The following is a 21,003-nucleotide window of genomic DNA, read 5'->3' as shown; positions in this document are numbered from 1 at the left end:
ATCCTATATGATAGAGTAAAACTGACCCATAGTTTCCAAGGCTGTAATCTTTACACAAGCAGACTGCCTCATCTTTCTCCCAATCTTTTGATTAGCAGCTGGGTGCTGAACGACTGTGCCACCAGGGCTCCTTTATAACATAGAGAACTTCTAAAACTCATTATTTTTCTTTATGACATTTTGACTATTAAAGTGAGAATGGAAATGTAAGTGGTATAATAGGCTAAATCACCCTCTCTCCTGGGTGAGTCAATAAATACTATCTAAATCCAATGTTTCTACAAGTGTATTTGTATGTTCTGTAAGAATGGCCAGATATATAGTAGAGCTGACAAGGGACAAGGTTGTGGTGACTTCTTGGCCACAGCTAGCTACCCAGAGGAAGCAAGCAGTTGGACCTGTGGGTTTGGGACCATGGTCCCAGGGGACATCAAGCTTAATTGGCTTAACATACTGCACAAAAACATTGTTCCACATCCTACTTTGGTGAGCAGCAATAGGGATCTTAAAAGCTTGCAAGTGGCTGTTTATATACAAGAACAAAGTAAAATGAAGAAAACCAAAGACACATGGAAAAAAATTGTACAAGGGACTGGTAGACCATGCGATCCTCAGCCTATATGACCATTAGACTGGAAGAGCTAGATGGTGCCCAGCTACCACTGTCAACCACTGAGAGGGGTATCTGTGTAAGAGATCCTGGATAGAGTGAGAGAACAATGTGGAACAAAACCCAAAATTATTGGGAGAAAAAAAAGACCAGTTTTGCTGGTCTGATAGAACTTGGTGAAACCCCTGAGACTATGGCCCCTATCTGCCCTTCAGGTCTGGAATTGAACTCACTCCTGCAGCTTCCAGCCAAATAGAAGACTAACACATGGGCTGAACATTTATATCAGGTAGATACACTCCTTGGAGAGATCAATCATGGAAGAATAGAAGGGTAGTGTATACACAGGGAGACCACTTGGGAGGCAGGAGTGCATGGAAGGGAAGGACACAGGGAAGAGGTAACTATGGGGAAGAAGTGGGAAGAGAGCTGTTGCATTGTGGGAAGTTGCAGTCAATGTCATGAGACAAAATGTGTATGAACTGGTGTATGGAAAACAAAATTGTTCTGTAAACTTTCACCCAAATCACAATAAAAATTTTTAAATACATATATTGTCTAAATCAAGAAATAGCAGTAGAGTTACAGAGTTAGACATCAGAGTTAGACATCAAAGGGACTAAAGACAGGAGCACTTAGAAGGGGTTGCCTCTGAGAGTGGCACTGGTCTTTGAGAAAGTGGAGAAAGGGACTGGCTGTCCTACCCTAGCTTTTCTAGCTTTTGATTAATAATGCATTTATTTTAAAATTTCACAAGTTAAATAATCCTAGACATGTAAATAGCATTTATAAAGTAAAAAAGTATTGAAATAGCAAATGTTTTGTTACAATTTAAAGTATCAGACATAAGTAAAAATATAATTCTGCATTACGTTTACTTTGAAAAATGTATGATAGAGAAAACATCTTTTTTTTTCTTTCACTTTTTGCTCTTCGTGATGGATAACTGGAAACATAGATCTAAGGTTTTTTGTTTGTTTTTTTTTTGAGATATTAACTCAATTACAAGAATCAGTATTATAGCTTCTATCATTATTCTGTTAACAACAATACATTTGTTCTTTTCTAGTTACTGTTTCATGTTCTAGCAAATTAGATTGGCCATACTTAATACTACCAATGTTTGTTTTTTGTTGTTGTTATGTGCTGTTGAGTCAGACCCGACTCATAGCGACCCCTCCTTGGGTTGCCAAGGCAGCATCACTACGGAACTACATTGCCCAACCTTCCTTCCGAGGAGTGGTTGGTGGGTTTGAACCAGGCACTATGCTACCAGAGCTCCTAATACTACCATTAGAGTCCTTGAATATTAAAGTTTTAAAATACATGTTTTTTTTCTTGTGAAACAAGCTTCCATTGAGAAAGTTTCACTGTAATTGTTTCCTCCTGTCATATGTATTCACTGATTTACTAAGCCAGAGACACAGTCAGAAATATTTTTAAATTAATGAAATTAGTTTTATTAATTCCTTTATCACACAAACCAAAAAAACATTTACTACCAAGTAAAATATTTTGTCATGCTTAAAATCAGTTCAACTCCTGGTGACCTCATGTGTGCAGAGTAGAATTGCACTCCATGGCGTTTTCAAGGCTGTGACCTTTCAAAACCAGATTGCCAGGCCTTTCTTCCAAAGTGCCTCTGGGTGTGTTCTAAACTCCAACCTTCCAGCTAGTAATTGGAAGTTTAACCATTTGTGCCATCCAGGGACTCCCGTGAGTTGAGTAGCTTCCTGTAAATATCTGTTTTCTGCCCAGAACCTAGTTATAACCCCAGTGGCCCACACCTAAGTGCAATCATTTTTATATTACGATCTTGACCATCGTAGAAAAGGGCCTATTTCATGTCTCCATCAGGGATATTTCTGTATAGGGTAAGCTTATATGCCTTTGATGGTTCACTCAGCATGAACATGCAGAAGAATGGGAGCAAGTGTGTCCTCTTGGGGCAACCAGAGTCAGTTTCCTCAGAGAGTTGTTAGATAGTGAATGACACCTTTAAAAAATGAGACTTGATTCTTCTGAATTTTAGACAAAATAAAGATTGTCATTTAATTTATGTAAATTTAATTTCTTGACATTTTGAATTGCCACATTTGTTATTTTTACTCAGATTAAAATTACATTCTGTAAGTGATCCTAAAACTATAAAATTATATGCCTCTAACTGTGTATCATTTTTGTTTTACGATAGTCTTGAAGACCTCTGAGAAGTATTTTTGAACATGACCTTAGTAGTACATCTTATTCCCCACCTTAGGCACAGTGTAGTCCCAGAAAACATTTTGTAGAGCACATAGCCAAAATGTACAATCCTGGCTGTACACACTGCATGCTGTGTTATTTCCGTCAGGTTGGCACTGGGAAAAGGTGGAGAGGAATGAAATGTTAGTCTACTCAGCAGTACCAAATCAACAGAGCAGTAAAATAAGAAAGCGTGAAATATTTAGGTAGGATGTGACCTTTATTTATTTTTCCCTAACCCACTCTCCTCCTCTTGCTTCCCTGTGACCCCCCTCCCATCCCTGTGCCCTTCTGAGTTATGCACTCCTGTCTGTCCAGCTTTCTCTCCATGTGAATTCTTCCCCTTGGTGCCTCATGGCCAATTGCTCCAAGTGATGTATCTCTTGGATACTTAAAAGTATGCGACTTTTAAAAAATACATCTTTGTGTATTTTTTGAGAAAAGGCAAGGGAACTCTTTAAGACTGACTTCTCTGAAAGTGGACCTTGAGATGATCATTTAAGTGAAAGTGATTTACAAGGAAGTGTTTCTAGGAAGGATGGGAGAGGAGTGGGGAGGTGCAACAGAGATAGGAAGGACATTCTGCAGGGATGCTCTAGAGACAATGAACGCTCCAGCTCCATTGTCATTGGCTAAGGGCTGCATCCAGGCTCTTCAGACTCTCCTTGCTTAGGTAGCCTGAGGACAGTCCTCTGAAGGAGAAATGCAGTTGCTGACTGGATCTAAAACGTGAAAATGGCCAACGGACTGAGGGGATAAAGGTGGAGCACTGACCGTGCCTGTTACAGGACCCAAGAGACAATTTATGTAATGACTGAAACTTACAGCCAAAAACATTCTACCACAATAAAATCTCTTAGAGAGCTACTAAAACTCAATCCTATAAAACATTTCCATGGTTATAAAACAAAGGATTAATACTTCCATATAGATAGCAAAGAAAAATATTCTCTCTGATTACATAACTTTTTTATGCATCTTGCAAAGTAGAAATGTCAACCCCCATTCTCTATTAGAGACTTGAATGATCACAGACAAAGAAAAACAAGACCAACATTGAGTGAAACCTAAACCAACCAATAGTACATCAATTCATCTTCCCTCTAGATTTCCTGACCAAATACAGATGATATGAGAACAAAGGATCAAAAAGACATCTAAGAGCTCTTTTTATAAGGATTCAAGACTAAAATGCTCAGTTTATGTTATAAAAAATACAAAATTAAAAAGAAAAATTGTCTTCTCCCCTGCCCACCCTGGAAGGAAATACTAAGTAGTTCACTATGAGTCGGATCCCACTGGACATCAGTGAGTTTGGTTTTTTGGAAAGAGAACAATATACAGCTTTCACTATGGATTACACCTCAACACAAAGAAATCAAAAATCCTCACAAATGGACCAAGAAGCAACATCTTGATAAATGGAGAAAAGACTGAAGTTGTGAAGGATTTCATTTCACTTAGATTCACAACCAACATCCATGGATATAGCAATCAAGAAATCAAACATATTTACACTGGGCAAATATGCTGCAAAAGACCTCTTTGAAGAAAGAGCAAAGGTGTCACTTTGAAGACTAAAGAGTGCCTGGCCCAATCCATGGTATTATATTTTCAATAGCTTCATATGCATGTGAAAGCTGGACAATGAATATGGAAAACTGGAGAAGGATTGATAGATTTGAGTTGTGACGGTGGCGAAGATTACTGAAAATAGCATGGGCTACCAGAAGAATGAACAAATCTTTCTTGGAAGAAGTACATTGGAAATGCTCCTTAGAAGCAAGAATGGCCAGACTTTGTCTCACGTACTTTTCATGTTGTCAGAAAAGACCAGTCCCTGGAGAAGATATGCTTGGTAAAATAGAGGATCAGTGAACAAAGGGAAGACCCTCAAAAAGATGGACTGACATAGTGGCTGCCCCGAAGGGCTCAAGCATAGCAAAGATTGTAAAGGTGGTGCAAGACCATTCAGTGTTTCCTTCTGTTATACATGGGGTTGCTATGAGTCAGAAGTGACTCCATGGCCACCTAACAACAACAAAGTTGTTAAACTCCTGAAACATGCTGACTTGATTATTTTTCCTTTGCAGCATCCTGGTTCACATGATTCTAAATAAGAGATATTTATTTAGAGAAGACCATAAGAAGCTTTGGGGAATGTTAATAGAAGCATAATTTTAATATGATTTCTAAAATATGTTATTTCCATGAGCCTTTTACTATTTCTGAATTCTAAAATTGCTTGTGTCCTTGAAGGAGAATGTAGGATTTTAGAGTATGTGCAAGTATGTGTGTGAAGGCTCAATATTATCATACAATGTGCTCTATTTTTGCAATATCTTTTATTCCAAAACCTCAATGTATTTAATAGAAATAATCTTTTTGATCCACAGCTAACCTTTTGGTACAAACTTGACGGCACATAACAACAACATATGGCTTATCCTCATTACGAAAGAGTGTTGCATTAACTGTGTTCATTGTATACTATACACTGGATGATCATCTACAAGGAAAATATGCTTGCTGATGGCTTTTTGGTTTTAGTTTCTTTTCTTTTTTTAGTTTTCAGAATAAAAATTATTTTCTGTTGTTTTTTTAAAAATTTTAGTTACACATGGAATATCCCAGTTAAATGGACTGAAGACAATCAATCAGAAATTACACTCTACAATAGGTTAGAAAAAGAAGGTAAATATCACAAATTCATTTATTTCTTTTTTGAATTAATATATTACTTTAGACTACTATAAATGTAAAGAAGCAAAAATCAAGCTGGAACTTACTATGTAAATATTAGCTAAAATAGACCTCAAATAATTTATTGATGATTTCAAAACTTTATCTACAGTAATGAGTACCTTTTCTACCCTGAGATGTTCTTTTTAATGGTTTACCATGACTGATCGAATAATTAGTACTACAGTATATCCGAAAGAAAAGAACCACATATTCAACCGTTAGAAGAATAATGTCCAACTCTTGTTCATTCCTTCCCTCCTTTCCTCTCTCCCTTCCACCCTCCCTTCATTTCTTTCTTTTTCCTTTCTTCCTTTTTTTCTTTCTTTTCTCTCACTCTCTCCCTCCCTCTCTTCCTTCATTTCTTTTCTTCTTGCTTTATATAAGTAAACCACTGAATTTGTTTTTCAAATGTTGGCATTAAATTAGATCAATCATCATGCCAAATCGGCATGACAAGAAGGATTTAAATTACTAAAATTTAAATTATGTTTTCTAATTTTTTTCATCAGTAACTCAAGGTATTGTTAATATATCATCTATTTGAAATAATCCCTTAATGAATTATTTTATAGTTGCCTGTGTTAAAATTCAGTGGTGACTGTTCTTCTGCTCACTTAAATTGTCTTGAAACGTATTTTTGTTTTCAATCCTCATTGATTTGACTTCTGTTCATTTGAAAAAATTATATGAAAACAAGGAGACCTTTTCACATGTTCCCTTCTCCATATGGCTGAAAAACTAATTTAAAAAGGGCAAAATTTAGCATAAATTCCAGAAGACTCTTACTTTTCTTTTTACTTTTAACATTGTAGCTTGTATCAAAACTTTATCTTATCTATGACTAACTAATCTCTTCCTTCCCCATCCCATTATGATTTGATTTCAAAATAGCATTTGGTACGGACTTTCACTAATGATTTCTTGAGAATAAAAGTAGATCACTTATCCTTTATTTACATATGTCTATTTGCTCCTGAGCATAGTGCCTAACCAGAAGGCTAGTGGTTCAAACCCACCAGCCACTCCTCAGAAGGAAGATGGGGCAATCTACTTCCGCAGTGATACTGCCTTGGAAACCCAAAGAGGGGTCTCTATGAGTCGGGTCTGACTCAATGGCACATAACAACAACAACAACATTTGCTCCTGAAACATGTGCTAAAATATTAACTAGGTATGATTTCACCTTGTAACTTTTTACCCTGTTTCTAGTAGGTGGGTTTTGTAACAAAAAAACTTTATTGACATATAATTCACATACAATTCACCCGTTTAAAGTACGCAATTCAGTAGTTTTGCGTATGTTCTTAGATATGTGCAACCATCACCACAATCAATTTTAGAATATTTTCATCACCTCATAAAGAGCCCCCTACCCTTTAGCTATCATCCCTCTACTCTCCTATTCTTTTGCCTGTAGCAGTAAACAACCACTACACTACTTTCTGTCCATATGTTGTGGTTGTTAGGTGCTGTGCAGTCGATCCTGACTCAGCGACCCTGTGTACAACAGGATGAAACACTGCATGGTCCTGCACCATCCTCACAATTGTTGCTATGCGTGAGCCCATTGTTACAGTTATTGTGTCTATCCATCTTGTTGAGAGTCCTCCTCTTTTTTCACTAACCCTCCCTCAACCTTACCAAGCATGATATCCTTCTCCAGGAAATGGTCCCTCCTGATAACATAATCAAGTGTCAGGGAGGAAGTCATCCTTGCTTAGAAGCCACCATCATTCTAAGGTACATTTGAGCTGTACTTCCTCCAAGACAGATTTGTCCGTTCTTCAGGCAGTCATGGTATATTCAATATTCAAATGCATCAATTCTTCTACTGCTGTCCTTATTCACTGTTCAGCTTTCACATGCATGTGAGGCGAGAGAAAATACCAGGGTTTGGGTGATGCATGCCTAGGACGTCAAAGGCATCTTTCTTCTTTAACAATTTAAAGAGATCTTTTACAACACAGTTGCCCAATGTAATATGTCATTTGATTTCTTGACTGCTGCTTCCACGAAGATTGATTATAGATCAAAGTAAAATTAAATCCTTGACAGCTTCAGTCTTTTCTCCATTTATCATGATGTTGCTTACTGGTTCTGTTGGGAGATTTTTGTTTTCATGTTGTTGAGATATAATCCACACTGTAGGCTGTAGTTGCTGATCTTCATCAGTATGTGCTTCAAGTCCTCTTGGGTTTCAGCAAGCAAGGTCAGGTCATCTGTGTAATGCAGGTTGTTAATGCATCTTCCTCCAATCCTGATGCTGTATTTTTCTTCATGTAGTCCAGCTTCTCAGATTATTTACTCAGCATACAGATTGAATAAAAATAGTGCAAGTATAGAACCCTGACACACATCTTTCCTTATTTTAAACCACGCAGTATCACTTTGTTCTGGCGAACAGCTGTCTGTTTGTCTATGTACAGGTTCCTCATGAGCATAATTAAGTGTTCTGGAATTCCCGTCCTTTGCAATGTTATCCATAATTTGTTATGATCCACACAGTTGAATTCCTTTGCATAATCATATCGATAAAACACAAATAAACACCTTTCTGTTATTCTCTGCTTTCAACCAAGATCCATCGGAAATCAGAAATGATAGCCCTCACTCCATATCCCCTTCTGAATCTGGCTTGAATTTGTGGCAGTTCACTGAGTATGTACTGCTGCAACCGTTTTGGAATTATCTTCAGTGGAATTTTAATGGCATGTGATGTTAATAATATTGTGAGATAATTTCTGCATAATGTTGGGTCACCATTCTCTGGAATGGGCAAAAATATGGATCTCTTCCACCCAGTTGGGCAGGTAGTTGTCTTCCAAATTTCTTGGCATAGATGCATGAACACTTCCAGTGTTGCACCTGTTTATCGAAACATCTCAATCGGTATTCAATCAATTCCTGGAGCACTGTTTTTTGCCAATGCCTTCAGTGTAGCCTGGACTTCTTCCTTCAGTACCATTGGTTCTTGATTATATGCTACTGCCTGAAATGGTTGAATGTCAAACACTTTTTTTGGTTCAGTGATTCTGTATATTCTTTCTATCTTCTTTTGATGCATCATTCAATATTTTGCCCATAGAATCCTTCAACATTACAACTTGAGGCTAAAATTTTTTCCTTAATTCTTTCAGCTTGAGAAATGTCAGTATAATCTTCCCTTTTGAATTGCTAAGTCTAGGTCTTTGCACATTTCATTATAATAATTTACTTTGTCTTCTTGAACCACCCTTTCAATTCTTCTGTTAAGCTCTTTTATGTCATTACTTCCATTCTCCATTCTCTTTAGCCATTCTTTGTTCGAGAACAAGTTTCAGAGTCTCTTCTGACATCTGTTTTGGTGTTTTCTTTCTTTCCTATCTTTTTAATGACCTTTTGCTTTCTTCATGTGTGATGTCCTTGATATCTTGCCATAACTCATGTGGTTTTCAGTCATTGACATTCAATACATCAAATCTATTTTTCTGATGGCCTCAAAATGCATGTGTGATATAATCAAGGTTGTATTCTGGTTCTTATTGAGTTATTTTATTTTTCTTCAGCTTCAACTTTAACTTGCATATGAGCAATATAGATTTGCCTACTCTGGGCATTTCATATAAATAACATCATATAATATGTGATCTTTTATGAATGATGCCTTCTACTTAGCAAAAGGTTCATGCATATTGTATTATGCATCATCACTTCATATCTTTTTGTTGTTGAATAATATTCCATTATGTGGATGCCACATTTTGTTTATCCATTCATAAGTGGATGGATATTTGTCTTGTTTCCACCTCATGACTATTGTGAATAAAGCTGTTATAAACATTTGTGTCAAAATTTTTGTGTGGATCCAGTAGTTTTTCTGTTTTGTTGTTGTACTTCTATTATGTACTCTTGTGATTTTTACTTTCACTATAAGCACTGCCAACTTCTGCGTTGTGGTGTGAGATTCTTTTCTAGATCCCTTCTTCTTAACAGTGATTGCTTTTGCAACAAAATTTTATGTTGGTTAACATTGTGTTAACCTTGTGGACAACAGTTCTCCTGAATTCTTCCAGAACTTCCAGATCAAAGCCATATTTTTTTAGTAGTTTAGATACATTTATTTTGTATTTGAATACCAAGCTCTATTTTGTATGGTCTGTCTTCTTCTGGCCATTTTCTTACTTATAAGTACTTGTATGAATGGAAAATTTTAAAGACAGAAAAAATGACACTTTAAAAATGTGTAATAGTGCTGATAAAAAGGCATACTAAGAAAGCTAGGCTACCATCAGGAGGTTTTCAGCAGATTTGATTTAATTATTCTTACATCTTTTTGCCATTGGTCACCATGGGTAATTGAAGATTGGAGGAATGTTCCTCTTGGCAGCTGTTTGATTTGCCGTTTATAAATTTAAAGCATAAATAATTCATCTACCTGAACACAATTTACCCAGCATCTTCATGGAATGAGGCTTCCACACCAGTGAATTTTCCAGATAACTAAACTTTACTCAAGTGTTTCATTAAAAAAGAAAGAAAGAAAAGTCAATTGTTAACAATGCACAATGTTCTGACATATATTGTGAGCCTGTTAAGCATAGTATCTTGAATGAATTTAATTCTTAATTCACTGATTACTGTAAATAATCATTTCAAGTAAGTATACTGAGAACTAACTTATGTGCCAGGCATTGAGGTATGCATGGAGATAGTGCAGTAAAAATCCCCAAAGAAACCCCCTCTCCTCACCCCCCAAAAAAACCCAAAACTACCACCTTTATCCTTGTAATGCAGATTGTCAAAAGCATTCACTGGAGAAACACCAGCCCAGACTTAAGGGTATCATTAAAGGAGCGTTATCAAAGAAAGGGCATCAAGGCTAAGAATTAGAGGGCTCATATTAGTGTTGTTGTTCTGTATCTCCAGCAGGCATTACTGTCAGGTACATGATTTTTACTGAATGATTGAATTAATTAATTAATTAACTAGTGAATGAAAGGTGCTGATGTATATAGAACTTTAGTGGCAAATCTACTTTAATCTGAAACTTCAGAATCATAGCTGGCCACTTAGCCAGAAGCAAACTGGACATCTCTTCCTACTGCAAAGTACCTACTTCATTTTTAGGCTATGCAATAAGTTCCTGTTTCCTGTTTAAGGACATCTTCAGCTCTCAGTTCAGAGCACAGATGACAAACATGTCCTGAGTGTACTGAATGGACAACCGGCTCAGGTTACCAGCCCGCCCTCCCTTCTCTTGCATTCTTTGATGATTCATCAGTTAGAAAATTTCCAGGCAGTAGTGGGACTTTCCCCTAAGGTCTTTTATGTACATTGCTTTGTGTTGTACATGGTGTTTTATAAACTACAAAAATTAACATTGAATTTCTAACAAAAGAAGAGGACCTTTATCAGAAAACTTTTCTCTGACTATTCTAAATTACCTTGAATAATCTCTCTGCTCACTTCTGTGGTATATTTTATGTTGTCGGTTTCATCAATCCTTATATTCCTTGAATTATTACCTCATACTTTAAACAGCATCCTTGTTATTTAAACTTCAGATACTCTTGAAATCACAAACTATGCATTATACTACTTGGTCCCAAGAAGGTGCTATTCACAACTAAAGTGTTTAATAACTTCTTGCTTAAAAAGAATTGTTTACCCCAGACTTCTGTACTCTAAGAGATTGTGTATATTTTAGCATTCCTGTATCTTTAATATTGACTACAATTTGGCTATGTTTAGTGCACCCATATTTAGTAGTACATCATTTTTCTCCTTTTAATCTCCTCTCTTCTAACACTTGTTGTTACTAGGTATCATCAAGTCAGCTCTGACTCATAGCAACCCTATGTACAACAGAACGAAACACTGCCTGGTCCTGTGCCAACTTCACAATCCTTGCTATCATGGAGCCCATCATTGCAGCCACTGTGTCAATCCATTTCATTGAAGGACTTCCTCTTTTTCATTGACCTTCCACTTTACTAAGCATAATATCCTTCTCCAGGGAATGGTCCCTTCTGACAACATGACCAAAGTATGTCTGAAGAAATCTGGCCATTCGCACTTCCAAGGAGCATTCCAGCTGCACTTTTTCCAGGACAGAAATGTTTGTTCTTTTGGCAGCCCATGGTACTTTCAGTATTCTTTGCTAACACCACAACTCAAAAGCATCAACTCTTCTTATGTCTTCTTTATTCATTGTCCACCTTACACATGCATATGAGGTGATTGAAAATACCATGATTTGTGTCAGGCCCATTTTAGTGTTCAAAGAGACATCTTTGCTCTTCAGCACCATAAAGAGGTCTTTTGCAGAAGATTTGCCCCATACTATACGGCATCTGATGTCTCCACTGCTGTTTCCATTGGTGGTGATTGTGGAACGAAGTTATATGAAATCTTTGACAACTTCAATCTTTTCTCATTTATCATTATGCTGCTTATTGATCCATTTGTGAGGATTTTTGTTTTCTTTATGTTGACATGTAATCCATATTTCAGACTGTAGTCTTTAATCTTCATCAGTAAGTGCTTCAAGTCATCTTTGCTTGCAGCAAGCAAAGATGTGTTGTCTGCATATCGCAGTTTGTTAATGAGTCTTCCTTCAATCCTGATGCTATGCTCTTCTTCATATAGTCCAGCTTCTCAGATTATTTTCTCAGCATACAGATTGAATAAGTATGGGGGAAGGATACAACCCTGACACACTCCCATCATGATTTTAAACCATGGAGTATCCCCTTGTTCTGTTAGAATGACATCCTCCTGGTCTATGTACAGGTTCTTCATGAGCACAATTAAGTGTTCCAGAATTCCCATTCTTCTCAATGTTGTCCATAATTTGTTATGAGCTACACGATCGAATGCTTTTGCATAGTCAATAAAACACAAGTAAATATCTTTCTGGTATTTTTTGCTTTCAGCCAAGATCCATCTGACATCAACAGTGATATCTCTCATTCCACGTCCTCCTCTGAATCCAGCTTGCATTTCTGGAAGTTCTCTGTCAATATACTGCTGCAATCATTTTTGAATTATCTTCTGTAAGATTTTACTTGAATGTGATATACTGTTCAATAATTTCCACATTCTGTGGGATCACTTTTCTTTGGAATGGGTACAAATATGGATCTCTTCCAGTCTTGGCCAGGTAGCTGTCTTCCAAATTTCTTGACTTAACCAAGTGAGTGCCTCCAGTGCAGCATCTGTTTGTTGAAACATCTCAATGGGTATTTCATCAATTCCTGGAGACTGTTCTTCACCAGTTCCTTCAATGCAGCTTCAACTTTTTCCTTCAGTACCACTGGTTCTTGATCATATACCACCTCCTGCAATGGATGAGCATCGACCTATTCTTTTTGGTATAGTGACTCTGTGTATTCCATCCATCTTCTTCTGATGTTTCCTGCATCATTCAATACTTTTCCCATAGAATCTTTCAATATTGTAACTTGAGGTTTGAATTTTTTCTTCAGTTCTTTCAGCTTGAGAAATGTGGAACATGTTCTTCCCTTTTGGTTTTCTAACTCCACGTATTTGCACATTTCATTATAATAATTGACTTTGTCTTCTCAATCTGCTCTTTGAAATCTTCTGTTCAGCTCTTTATCTTGCTGTTTCATCCATTTGCTTTAGCTACTCTCTGTTCAAGGGCAAGTTTTAGAGTCTCTTCTGACATCCCTTTTGGTCTTTTCTTCCTTTCCTATATTTTTAATTACCTTTTGCTTTCTTCATGGATGATGTTCTTGATATCATCCCACAATTCCTCTATTTTTGGCTATTGGTGTTCAGTGAATCAAATCTATTCTTTAGGTGGTCTCTAAATTCAGGAGGGATATAATCAAGGTCATATTCTGGCTCTCCTGGACTTGGTTTAATTGTCTTCAGCTTCATCTTGAACTTGCAAAGGATAGTCTGTTCCATAATCAGCTCTTGACCTTGTTTTGGTAGAAGATAATGAGCTTCTCCATCGCCTCTTGCCATAGATGTAGTCAATCTGATTCCTGTGTACTTCATCTGGCTAAGTTTACATGTATAGCAGCTGTTTATGTTGTTGAAAAAAGGTATTTGCAATGAATAAGTTGTTGGTCTTGCAAAATTCTATCACGTGATCTCCAGGGTCAATTCTATCACCAAGGCCATATTTTCCAACTACTGGCAATTCTTCTTTGTTTTCAACTTTTGCATTCCAATCACCAGTGATAATCAACACATCTTGATTTCATGTTTGGTCAATTTCAGACTGCAGATGTTGGTAAAAATCTTCAATTTCCTTGTCTTTGGTTTTGGTGGTTGGTGTGTAAATTTGAATAATAGTATATTAACTGGTCTTCCTTGTAGGTAAATGGATATTATCCTATTGCTGACAACCCTGTGCTTTAGGATAGATTTTGAAACATTCTTTGCGAGAATGAATGCCACGCCATTCCTCTTCAATTTGTAATTCCCAGCATATGGTTGTCTGATTTAAAAATGCCCAAACCCAGTCCATTGTAGCTCACTAAGGCCTAGGATATCAATTTTTATGTGTTCCATTTCATTTTTGACAGCTTCCAATTCTCTTAGATTTATACTTCAGACATTCCATTTTCCAACTATTAATGGATGTTTGCAGCTGTTTTTTTCTCATTTTTAATTGTTCCACATCAGCAAATGGAGGTCCCGAAAGCTTTACTCCATCCATATCATTAAGATTGGCTCTACTCTGAGTAGGCAACTCTTCCCTAGTTGTATTTTGAGTGCCTTCCAACCTGAGGGGCTCATCTTCTGGCACTATATCTGACCATGTTTCAAGGCTATCATTAAAGTTTTACAGTAATACATCAGACAGTTTCATTGCTATTCATGAGGTTTTTACTGGCCAATTCTTTGAGAAGTGGATGGCCCTTCCTTCTGAGTCTGTCCTGGTTGGGAAGCTCTGCTGAAATCTGTCCACCATGGGTGACCCTGCTGGCATTCAAAACACCAGTGGCATAGCCTACAGCCTCATAGCCACATGCAAGCCTCCACAGTACTAATGCTTAGAAGGAATTAAAAGTTATCACATGATATCAGATCTTGCTAAAAAACATATTTTAAAATACACATTTGTAAGTCTATAGGGTCTCAGAGTAGATTTAGGACCTAGGAGATGGTATAGACTTTGTGATAATTGTTTTCATAACTCTTACTTCCAGATTTGAGGATGTATACTGGATGATTTATATAACCAAATTCTAGCTCTTATATAAATAGGAAGTTACTAAAAATTTTGTAATAGTTGTATTTAAATATTTCATATCAAAATACTTTTTTTGTATTTAGTGACAAAGACTTCCTTAATAAACTGAGCCTCATGGAATGTCTGAACTTTGATTAGATTATTACGAATCTAGTGACATCTTCAGTTTCATTCAGTTCAGAAGCTCAGTTTCATCAGTTTGCCTGGGCATCAAAGTTTTGGGCTATTTTTTCACATAAACAAAACATGTTATTCAAAAATGCTAATTTGTTAGTTTACACAGGTAATTTATACTGGCTGGAATATTCATGTCAGCTAACTAAAGTACCCTTTCCCAAGAAGAAAATTTATTTAGTAAGGATAAAGGGAAAATTAAAGTAGTTCAATTATTTTAGAGCTATTATCAAGCTGTGGCCACCTTATATATTACATTAGCAATAGGAGTCTAACTGATGCTTTTAGAGACTATCAATAGTGGCAGGACGCAATAAAGTTGCCCATTCATGCAACAGTCCAACTGGGCTATTACTGACCAGGCAGCTCTTTGAGGAGGCTTTCTTTCAACTGATGACTAAGGCCTGTCTTCTTCTTTCTTCTGGTTCCACCACCCCTTGGATCTTGGAGTCTGCTGCTGGATCTTTTGCATCTGGCTGGTAGACAATGGAAGATAATGGAGGATTTTATGTGCCAGGCCTGTTTGTTGGTAGTTCAGTGATACAATTCTCCCCTCCTACACCTAACAGCTCAGTTCAATTCTTGGCCAACGCACCTCATGCATAGCCACCTTCTGTCTGCATGTGGTAGCTTGAGTATTGCTATGGTGCTGAGCATGTTTCAGCAGAATTGTCAGGATAAGATGGACTAGGAAGAAAGTCTAGATTATCTACTTCCAAAAATTAACCAATGAAAGACTTATGGATCATGATAATCAGGATCCAGTCTGTAGTTGATCATAAGGATGGTGCAGGACTAGATAGTGTTTTTTTTTTTTTTGTGTGTGTGTGCATAGGGTCACCATGATTTAAGGACCAATTCAATAGCATCTAACAATAATATATGCCAGGTTTAAGACTGTATATATTACTTCTGCCCTCATTGTATGGCCAGTTCTCAATCCCATGCTGTCATCTAACTGCAAAGGAGTTGCAATTATGATGAATATGTAATAAATATAGTTTGGCCGTATACCCAGGAGGAAAAGGAGGAAGTGTAGTGAACAACCTACACTAATAGGTGTCTGACACATAGACTTTTTTTTTTGTAGGACCAGTCCTGTCAAAAGGCTTGGAACACGTGTGTTGGCTCAGCTGGGTACTTAACCTTCTCTAGACAGGGTGGAAACACACTGACAGATCTTCTCTATGTAACTCTCCTTAGAAATTATTTTCTTCCAACCACCAAAATCATCACTAATGATAATCCTTCCACATGATAGGCAGGTTGCATTTTTCTATATTTGTGTTCATTACATGGCATTGTTGTTGTTGTTATGTGTCGTGGAGTCAGACCCAACTCATAGCGACCCCTCCTTGGGTTTCGAGGCAGTATCACTACAGAAGTAGATTGCCCCATCTTCCTTCTGAGGAGTGGCTGGTGGGTTTGAACCACAAGCCTTCAAGTGCCTTAGGCACTATGCTACCAGAGCTCCCTATTACATGGCATATTACATATTAAAACTACATCTTCTTTTAAGGGGATTATCTAGACCATTTGCTGAGATTTAAGAGACACAGTCACTAATATTTTTTGTGTGTGGGTGATTTGTTGAAAACAATTCCCGAAATGAATCAACAATCCATTTTATATCTGACTATGTTAGTCTTAGCTTAAGAGATTGAAACTTTCTTCCTTGACCCAAATTCTGACACCATACACAAAACTTTTAGCTCCCTGCATATAATTTGTGTTATTAGTCCAAAAATACTATTCTATCTTTCTTTGTTACCAAAGAAAAATATTCCTTTCTCTAGGAATCTAAGCCTATCACAAACTGTCTATTTGGCTTAAATTTGCTATAATTATTTATATAATATAGTAATATTTTAAAAATGTTAAATTGCTCTGTAATCTATCTGGGTTGAAATTTATTTAATTAAATAAATTTATTTCATTTTAGGTGAAATTTTATCATCTAGACAAACATTAGAATTAAAAATAAGTATTTCCTAGGAAAAGCCTCACACAGAAATAGTTCCCTTAACACACTTATACTTAGAATTTATAAATTGAGCAATAGAATATTATGTGATAATTAAACTTACAATTTCATACATATGTATAATGGGATTTTAAAGTGCTTACAATATTATTTCAAATGAAAAAACGTTACTAATCACGAAGAGTAGGATCCCATTACCTGTGTTGATCTGTGTTGTGTATTTATTTGTGTGTGTGTATACACAAAACACGCACACACAGTCACATATAGAAGATAAGCAACATAATGTCAACTGTGGTAGGTTATTTTATATTCTTCTTTATACTTTTCTGTATTTTTCAAATGTTCCCCAAAGATATATAGTACTATTACAATCAGAAAAAAATGTATTAGTAAATACAGAAGGGAACACACCCTTTCTTCTATACACCACCTGGAATAGGCATCAGTATTTCAGACCTCCTTACTTTATTATGTAACTAAACAACTCAGTGGTATTTTGCTGTTGACAAGTATTCTGAAAGTAACATGAACTTGGAAAGTGCTTAACTACTTCCTGGATCTCAACTTCTTCATCTATAAAGTGAGAAAAATCACAGTAACTCTAGACAGGCTTAACCAGGTACATGTAAAGCACACTAAAATACTGCAGTATTTAGAGTGATTGCCAGGAACTTCTCAACGTTATTTATATTTGGGTTGCTATTTATAGAAATGGCAGCATATCTCCTTTCATAATAATGTGGATAGCTACCATCTGTCGGACACATAACTATGTGACCAACACTTTACCTATATTATCTTATTTAATCTTCACAATAACCTTGTGTGGGATTTTTACCTCTATTTCTCTCATCCTGAATTGGAACACAGAGAGGTCAAGTGATTTGGCCAAGGTCACACAGCTGGTAAGTCATGGAGTGAGGATTTTATTCTATGTCTATTGGACTCAAAAGTTCGTGCTCTTTCTTCTGTAACATATGTGTCCATGCTTAGCTAGAGTGACTCCTCCTGATACAAATATTCAAAGTGTATGGCTGCCAAAAGATTAGCTTCCTTTCAACAATTTATCCATGGGAGAATGACAAAGAAAGATAAATACTGCATGAGTGAGGTAAGGATTTATAATTTGTCAAGTACCTACTCTGAAAGTTTCTAAAGAAATTTATTGTCTTGTTGAAGAGCTTATCCATATATTATGAAAAACTACTGTGCCCTGGATATCTTCCAGACCTTACAAACACTTCCAAAATTTTAATCATCTTTCCTCCCAAACTTAATCATCTTCCTCTATTATCTACTGGCAATGCCATTATTCATCCAATCTTGTAAGTTATCTTACCCTCTTCTAAATTTCCACATCAAGTGAGACAACACATTGTGTTGTCTCCTGAATACATCACCTCCTCTCTAGTTCATCATTTCTACATTAGTGTAATCTATTATCTCTTTTGCCTAGATTATTACAGTGAACTCTGAATTAATCTCTTTGCCCTAGTATCTCCTTCCAATCTATATCCCATTGTTGTTGTTAGCTACCCTTGAGCTGCCCCTCATTCATGGCAATCCTATCCAAAAAAGGAACCATCGCCCCGTCCTGCAGTAGGTTGCGGATCAAACCATTTTGAGCCATAGGATTTTATTGGCTGATTTTCAGAAGCAGATTACCTGGCTTTTCTTCCTATTTTACCTTATTCTGGAAGGTGTGCTGAAGCCTGTTAAGCGTTATAGCAGCACACAAGCCTCCACTGAAGGACGGGTGGTAGCTATGCATGCGATGCACTGGCCAGGAGTCAAACCCTCTCTTCCCCACTTGGAAGACAAGAATTCTACCACTGAACCACCACTATCTTCCTACAGCCAATGCCACACCAAAATTATCTTTCAAGAAAACAGACTTGAACATATTATTTGTCTGCTTAAACATCTTTCTATCTTCCCACCTTTTAGAAGATGGGTTCTTTAACATGCCGTGGGTCTTCACACTGAACCCCTGACCTGTATTATCTGCTCCTCCTCCTATTTTCTAATACATGCTCTACATTTTACTACATTGAACTAATAGAAATTACTCAAATATACTAATATTCCCACACCATTATTTAAATTATACACTGTCCATGCTAACAAAACAGTATGTGAATTGCAAAGTATAGTAGTAATAAAATAACAATAATAAATACTAGCCACTCAGATCATTAAAAAAAAAAAAAAAAACCTCACTGCAGTCGAGTTCATTAGTACTCATAGCAACCCTTCCTTGGGTCTCTGAGGCAATATATCTATGGAAGTAGATTCCCCAGACTTCCTTCTGAGGAGTGGCTGGTGGGTTTGAACTTCTAGCCTTCTGGTTAGTAGTCAAATGCCTTAGGCACTATGAGCTTTTATTTTAAACAAGGTAATTAACTTAAGTGTCTTTTACCTAAAATATGAGTCTCTGATCCTTCAGTGTTGGGCTTTTAAAACCTACATACCAGACCCCTGTGCAAATACTGGATGCTACTTTAGCATAAAAGTTAATTTGGTAAGTCCATTGATGAAAGCACATTAATGTAATCAATGGAAATAAAGAAGTAAAAGACTTTAACAAGATAAACAGAATTGGAAGAGCAAGTATGAAATGGATTACGAAATCTAGAATGTTGTTTTTGGATTTTAGTTCTGTTGCAGGCCTTCTTGACACTTTAAAAGCATTACTGGTGCTCAAATCCTTATTTTGCTTAGCAATAGCCATTTGTATCAACCTGAATGTTGATTTTAATAAACAAAGTATCTTTTTAAATGTTTACATTTGTATCCCCTCCCCAGGCTTCCCCAGTGAAGTCTTTGTGCAGTTAATCCATTACAATCAGGAGCACATAGTCAACCTCCAAAAGGCATGACTTTGTCTTTAGGCATTGTTCTCTTTTATTGAAAGATTGACAAGTGCAGATTTGTTTCACCCACTTGCAGGCTTCTGCCAGTAAGAAGTTTAAGTCACAAATTACAAGATACTTATTTATATTAGTTATTTCTTTTTCAGCTCATGCACTCCAGTGACATTTTGAAGTTAGGCAACTAAATAAGAATTAGGTTTTGGGGTTTTGAATTGAAATCAAATTTGACTCTTTGAGCTAATATTTCTTTTATTTTTTGTCTTTTTGCCCTCTGGGTCTACTTTCTCTGTGTTTACAGTATATGTGAGCATGTTTCTCATTAGTGTTTATTTACTACCACAGGAATCACTTTGAAGTCTTCTAATCCTAGTGGAAATGCTTTTCTAAAAATAAACCCAGATCATATTGGGTTTTATCGTGTAAATTATGAATTAGAAACTTGGAACTGGATAGCTACAAATCTCTCTTCTGACCACAAGGTAAGAGATAGCAACGGCTATGAATTGTTATATTTTTATTCTACCAACATCTTAATGGCATTAATATTTTCTGCATGTTTTTCTTGATTTAAGATATGTTTCTTACTTGTTTTTCTTCTTCTTCCCAGAGCTTTTCTTCCGCTGATCGTGCAAGTTTTATTGATGACGCTTTTGCCTTGGCAAGGTGAGTTTGAGAATGAAGCAAAATTATTTAAAATACCATGGGTGTTGTTACAATTTTAAAAAATGAATTTCCACACAGTTAGCAACAAATCCAGTCTTTAAAGACTAATCGATTTTAGTTGAAAACACCCAAAACCACTATGTCTGTATCATTGTTTTGCTTAACTCTACAGCCCTCTGTTTTAAATCCTTGTGAGCACCATTGCCAAAATACTGACATTAACCCTTAACATGGCACACAAAAATCCTGTATTGATACTGAGTAGAGCTTATCTATGTCAGAGTCCTTGAGCTAATTAAGAGTAACATTTACAAATGCCAAAAAAGTGCATCTCTATAATTTGATTTAATAGAAAGGACAAGAAATTTATTCATTAATTCAATTTTTTGAGCCCAAGCCCAACTATGAGATTTTATAGCTAGAATTGTCAAATCTTGTTCAGGTCATTAGGGTAGAAAGACTGAGCCATGGTGCTCTGGTGTTAAAACAAAAGTA

At 36.5% G+C, this 21,003-nt stretch overlaps 1 protein-coding gene across 1 annotated transcript in view; it reads left to right on the top strand.

Moving 5' to 3' along the window:
* The window catches only part of LOC103196938 (glutamyl aminopeptidase), a 115,906-nt gene that overhangs the window by 62,814 nt on the left and 32,089 nt on the right, over positions 1-21,003 (top strand). Inside the window, exons 11-13 of the mRNA XM_007940781.1 lie at positions 5,469-5,548; positions 20,188-20,324; positions 20,453-20,508. Of these exons, the coding sequence (XP_007938972.1) occupies positions 5,469-5,548; positions 20,188-20,324; positions 20,453-20,508 (273 nt within the window). The remainder of the gene's footprint in view (positions 1-5,468; positions 5,549-20,187; positions 20,325-20,452; positions 20,509-21,003) is intronic.

The sequence above is a fragment of the Orycteropus afer genome, unplaced genomic scaffold (genome assembly GCF_000298275.1).
Source record: "Orycteropus afer afer isolate SDZICR_OR568_19922 unplaced genomic scaffold, OryAfe1.0 scaffold00071, whole genome shotgun sequence".
NCBI lineage: Eukaryota > Metazoa > Chordata > Mammalia > Tubulidentata > Orycteropodidae > Orycteropus > Orycteropus afer.
The sequence above is the reverse complement of the archived record's forward strand: the minus strand, read 5'-3'. Positions and strand labels throughout refer to the sequence as shown.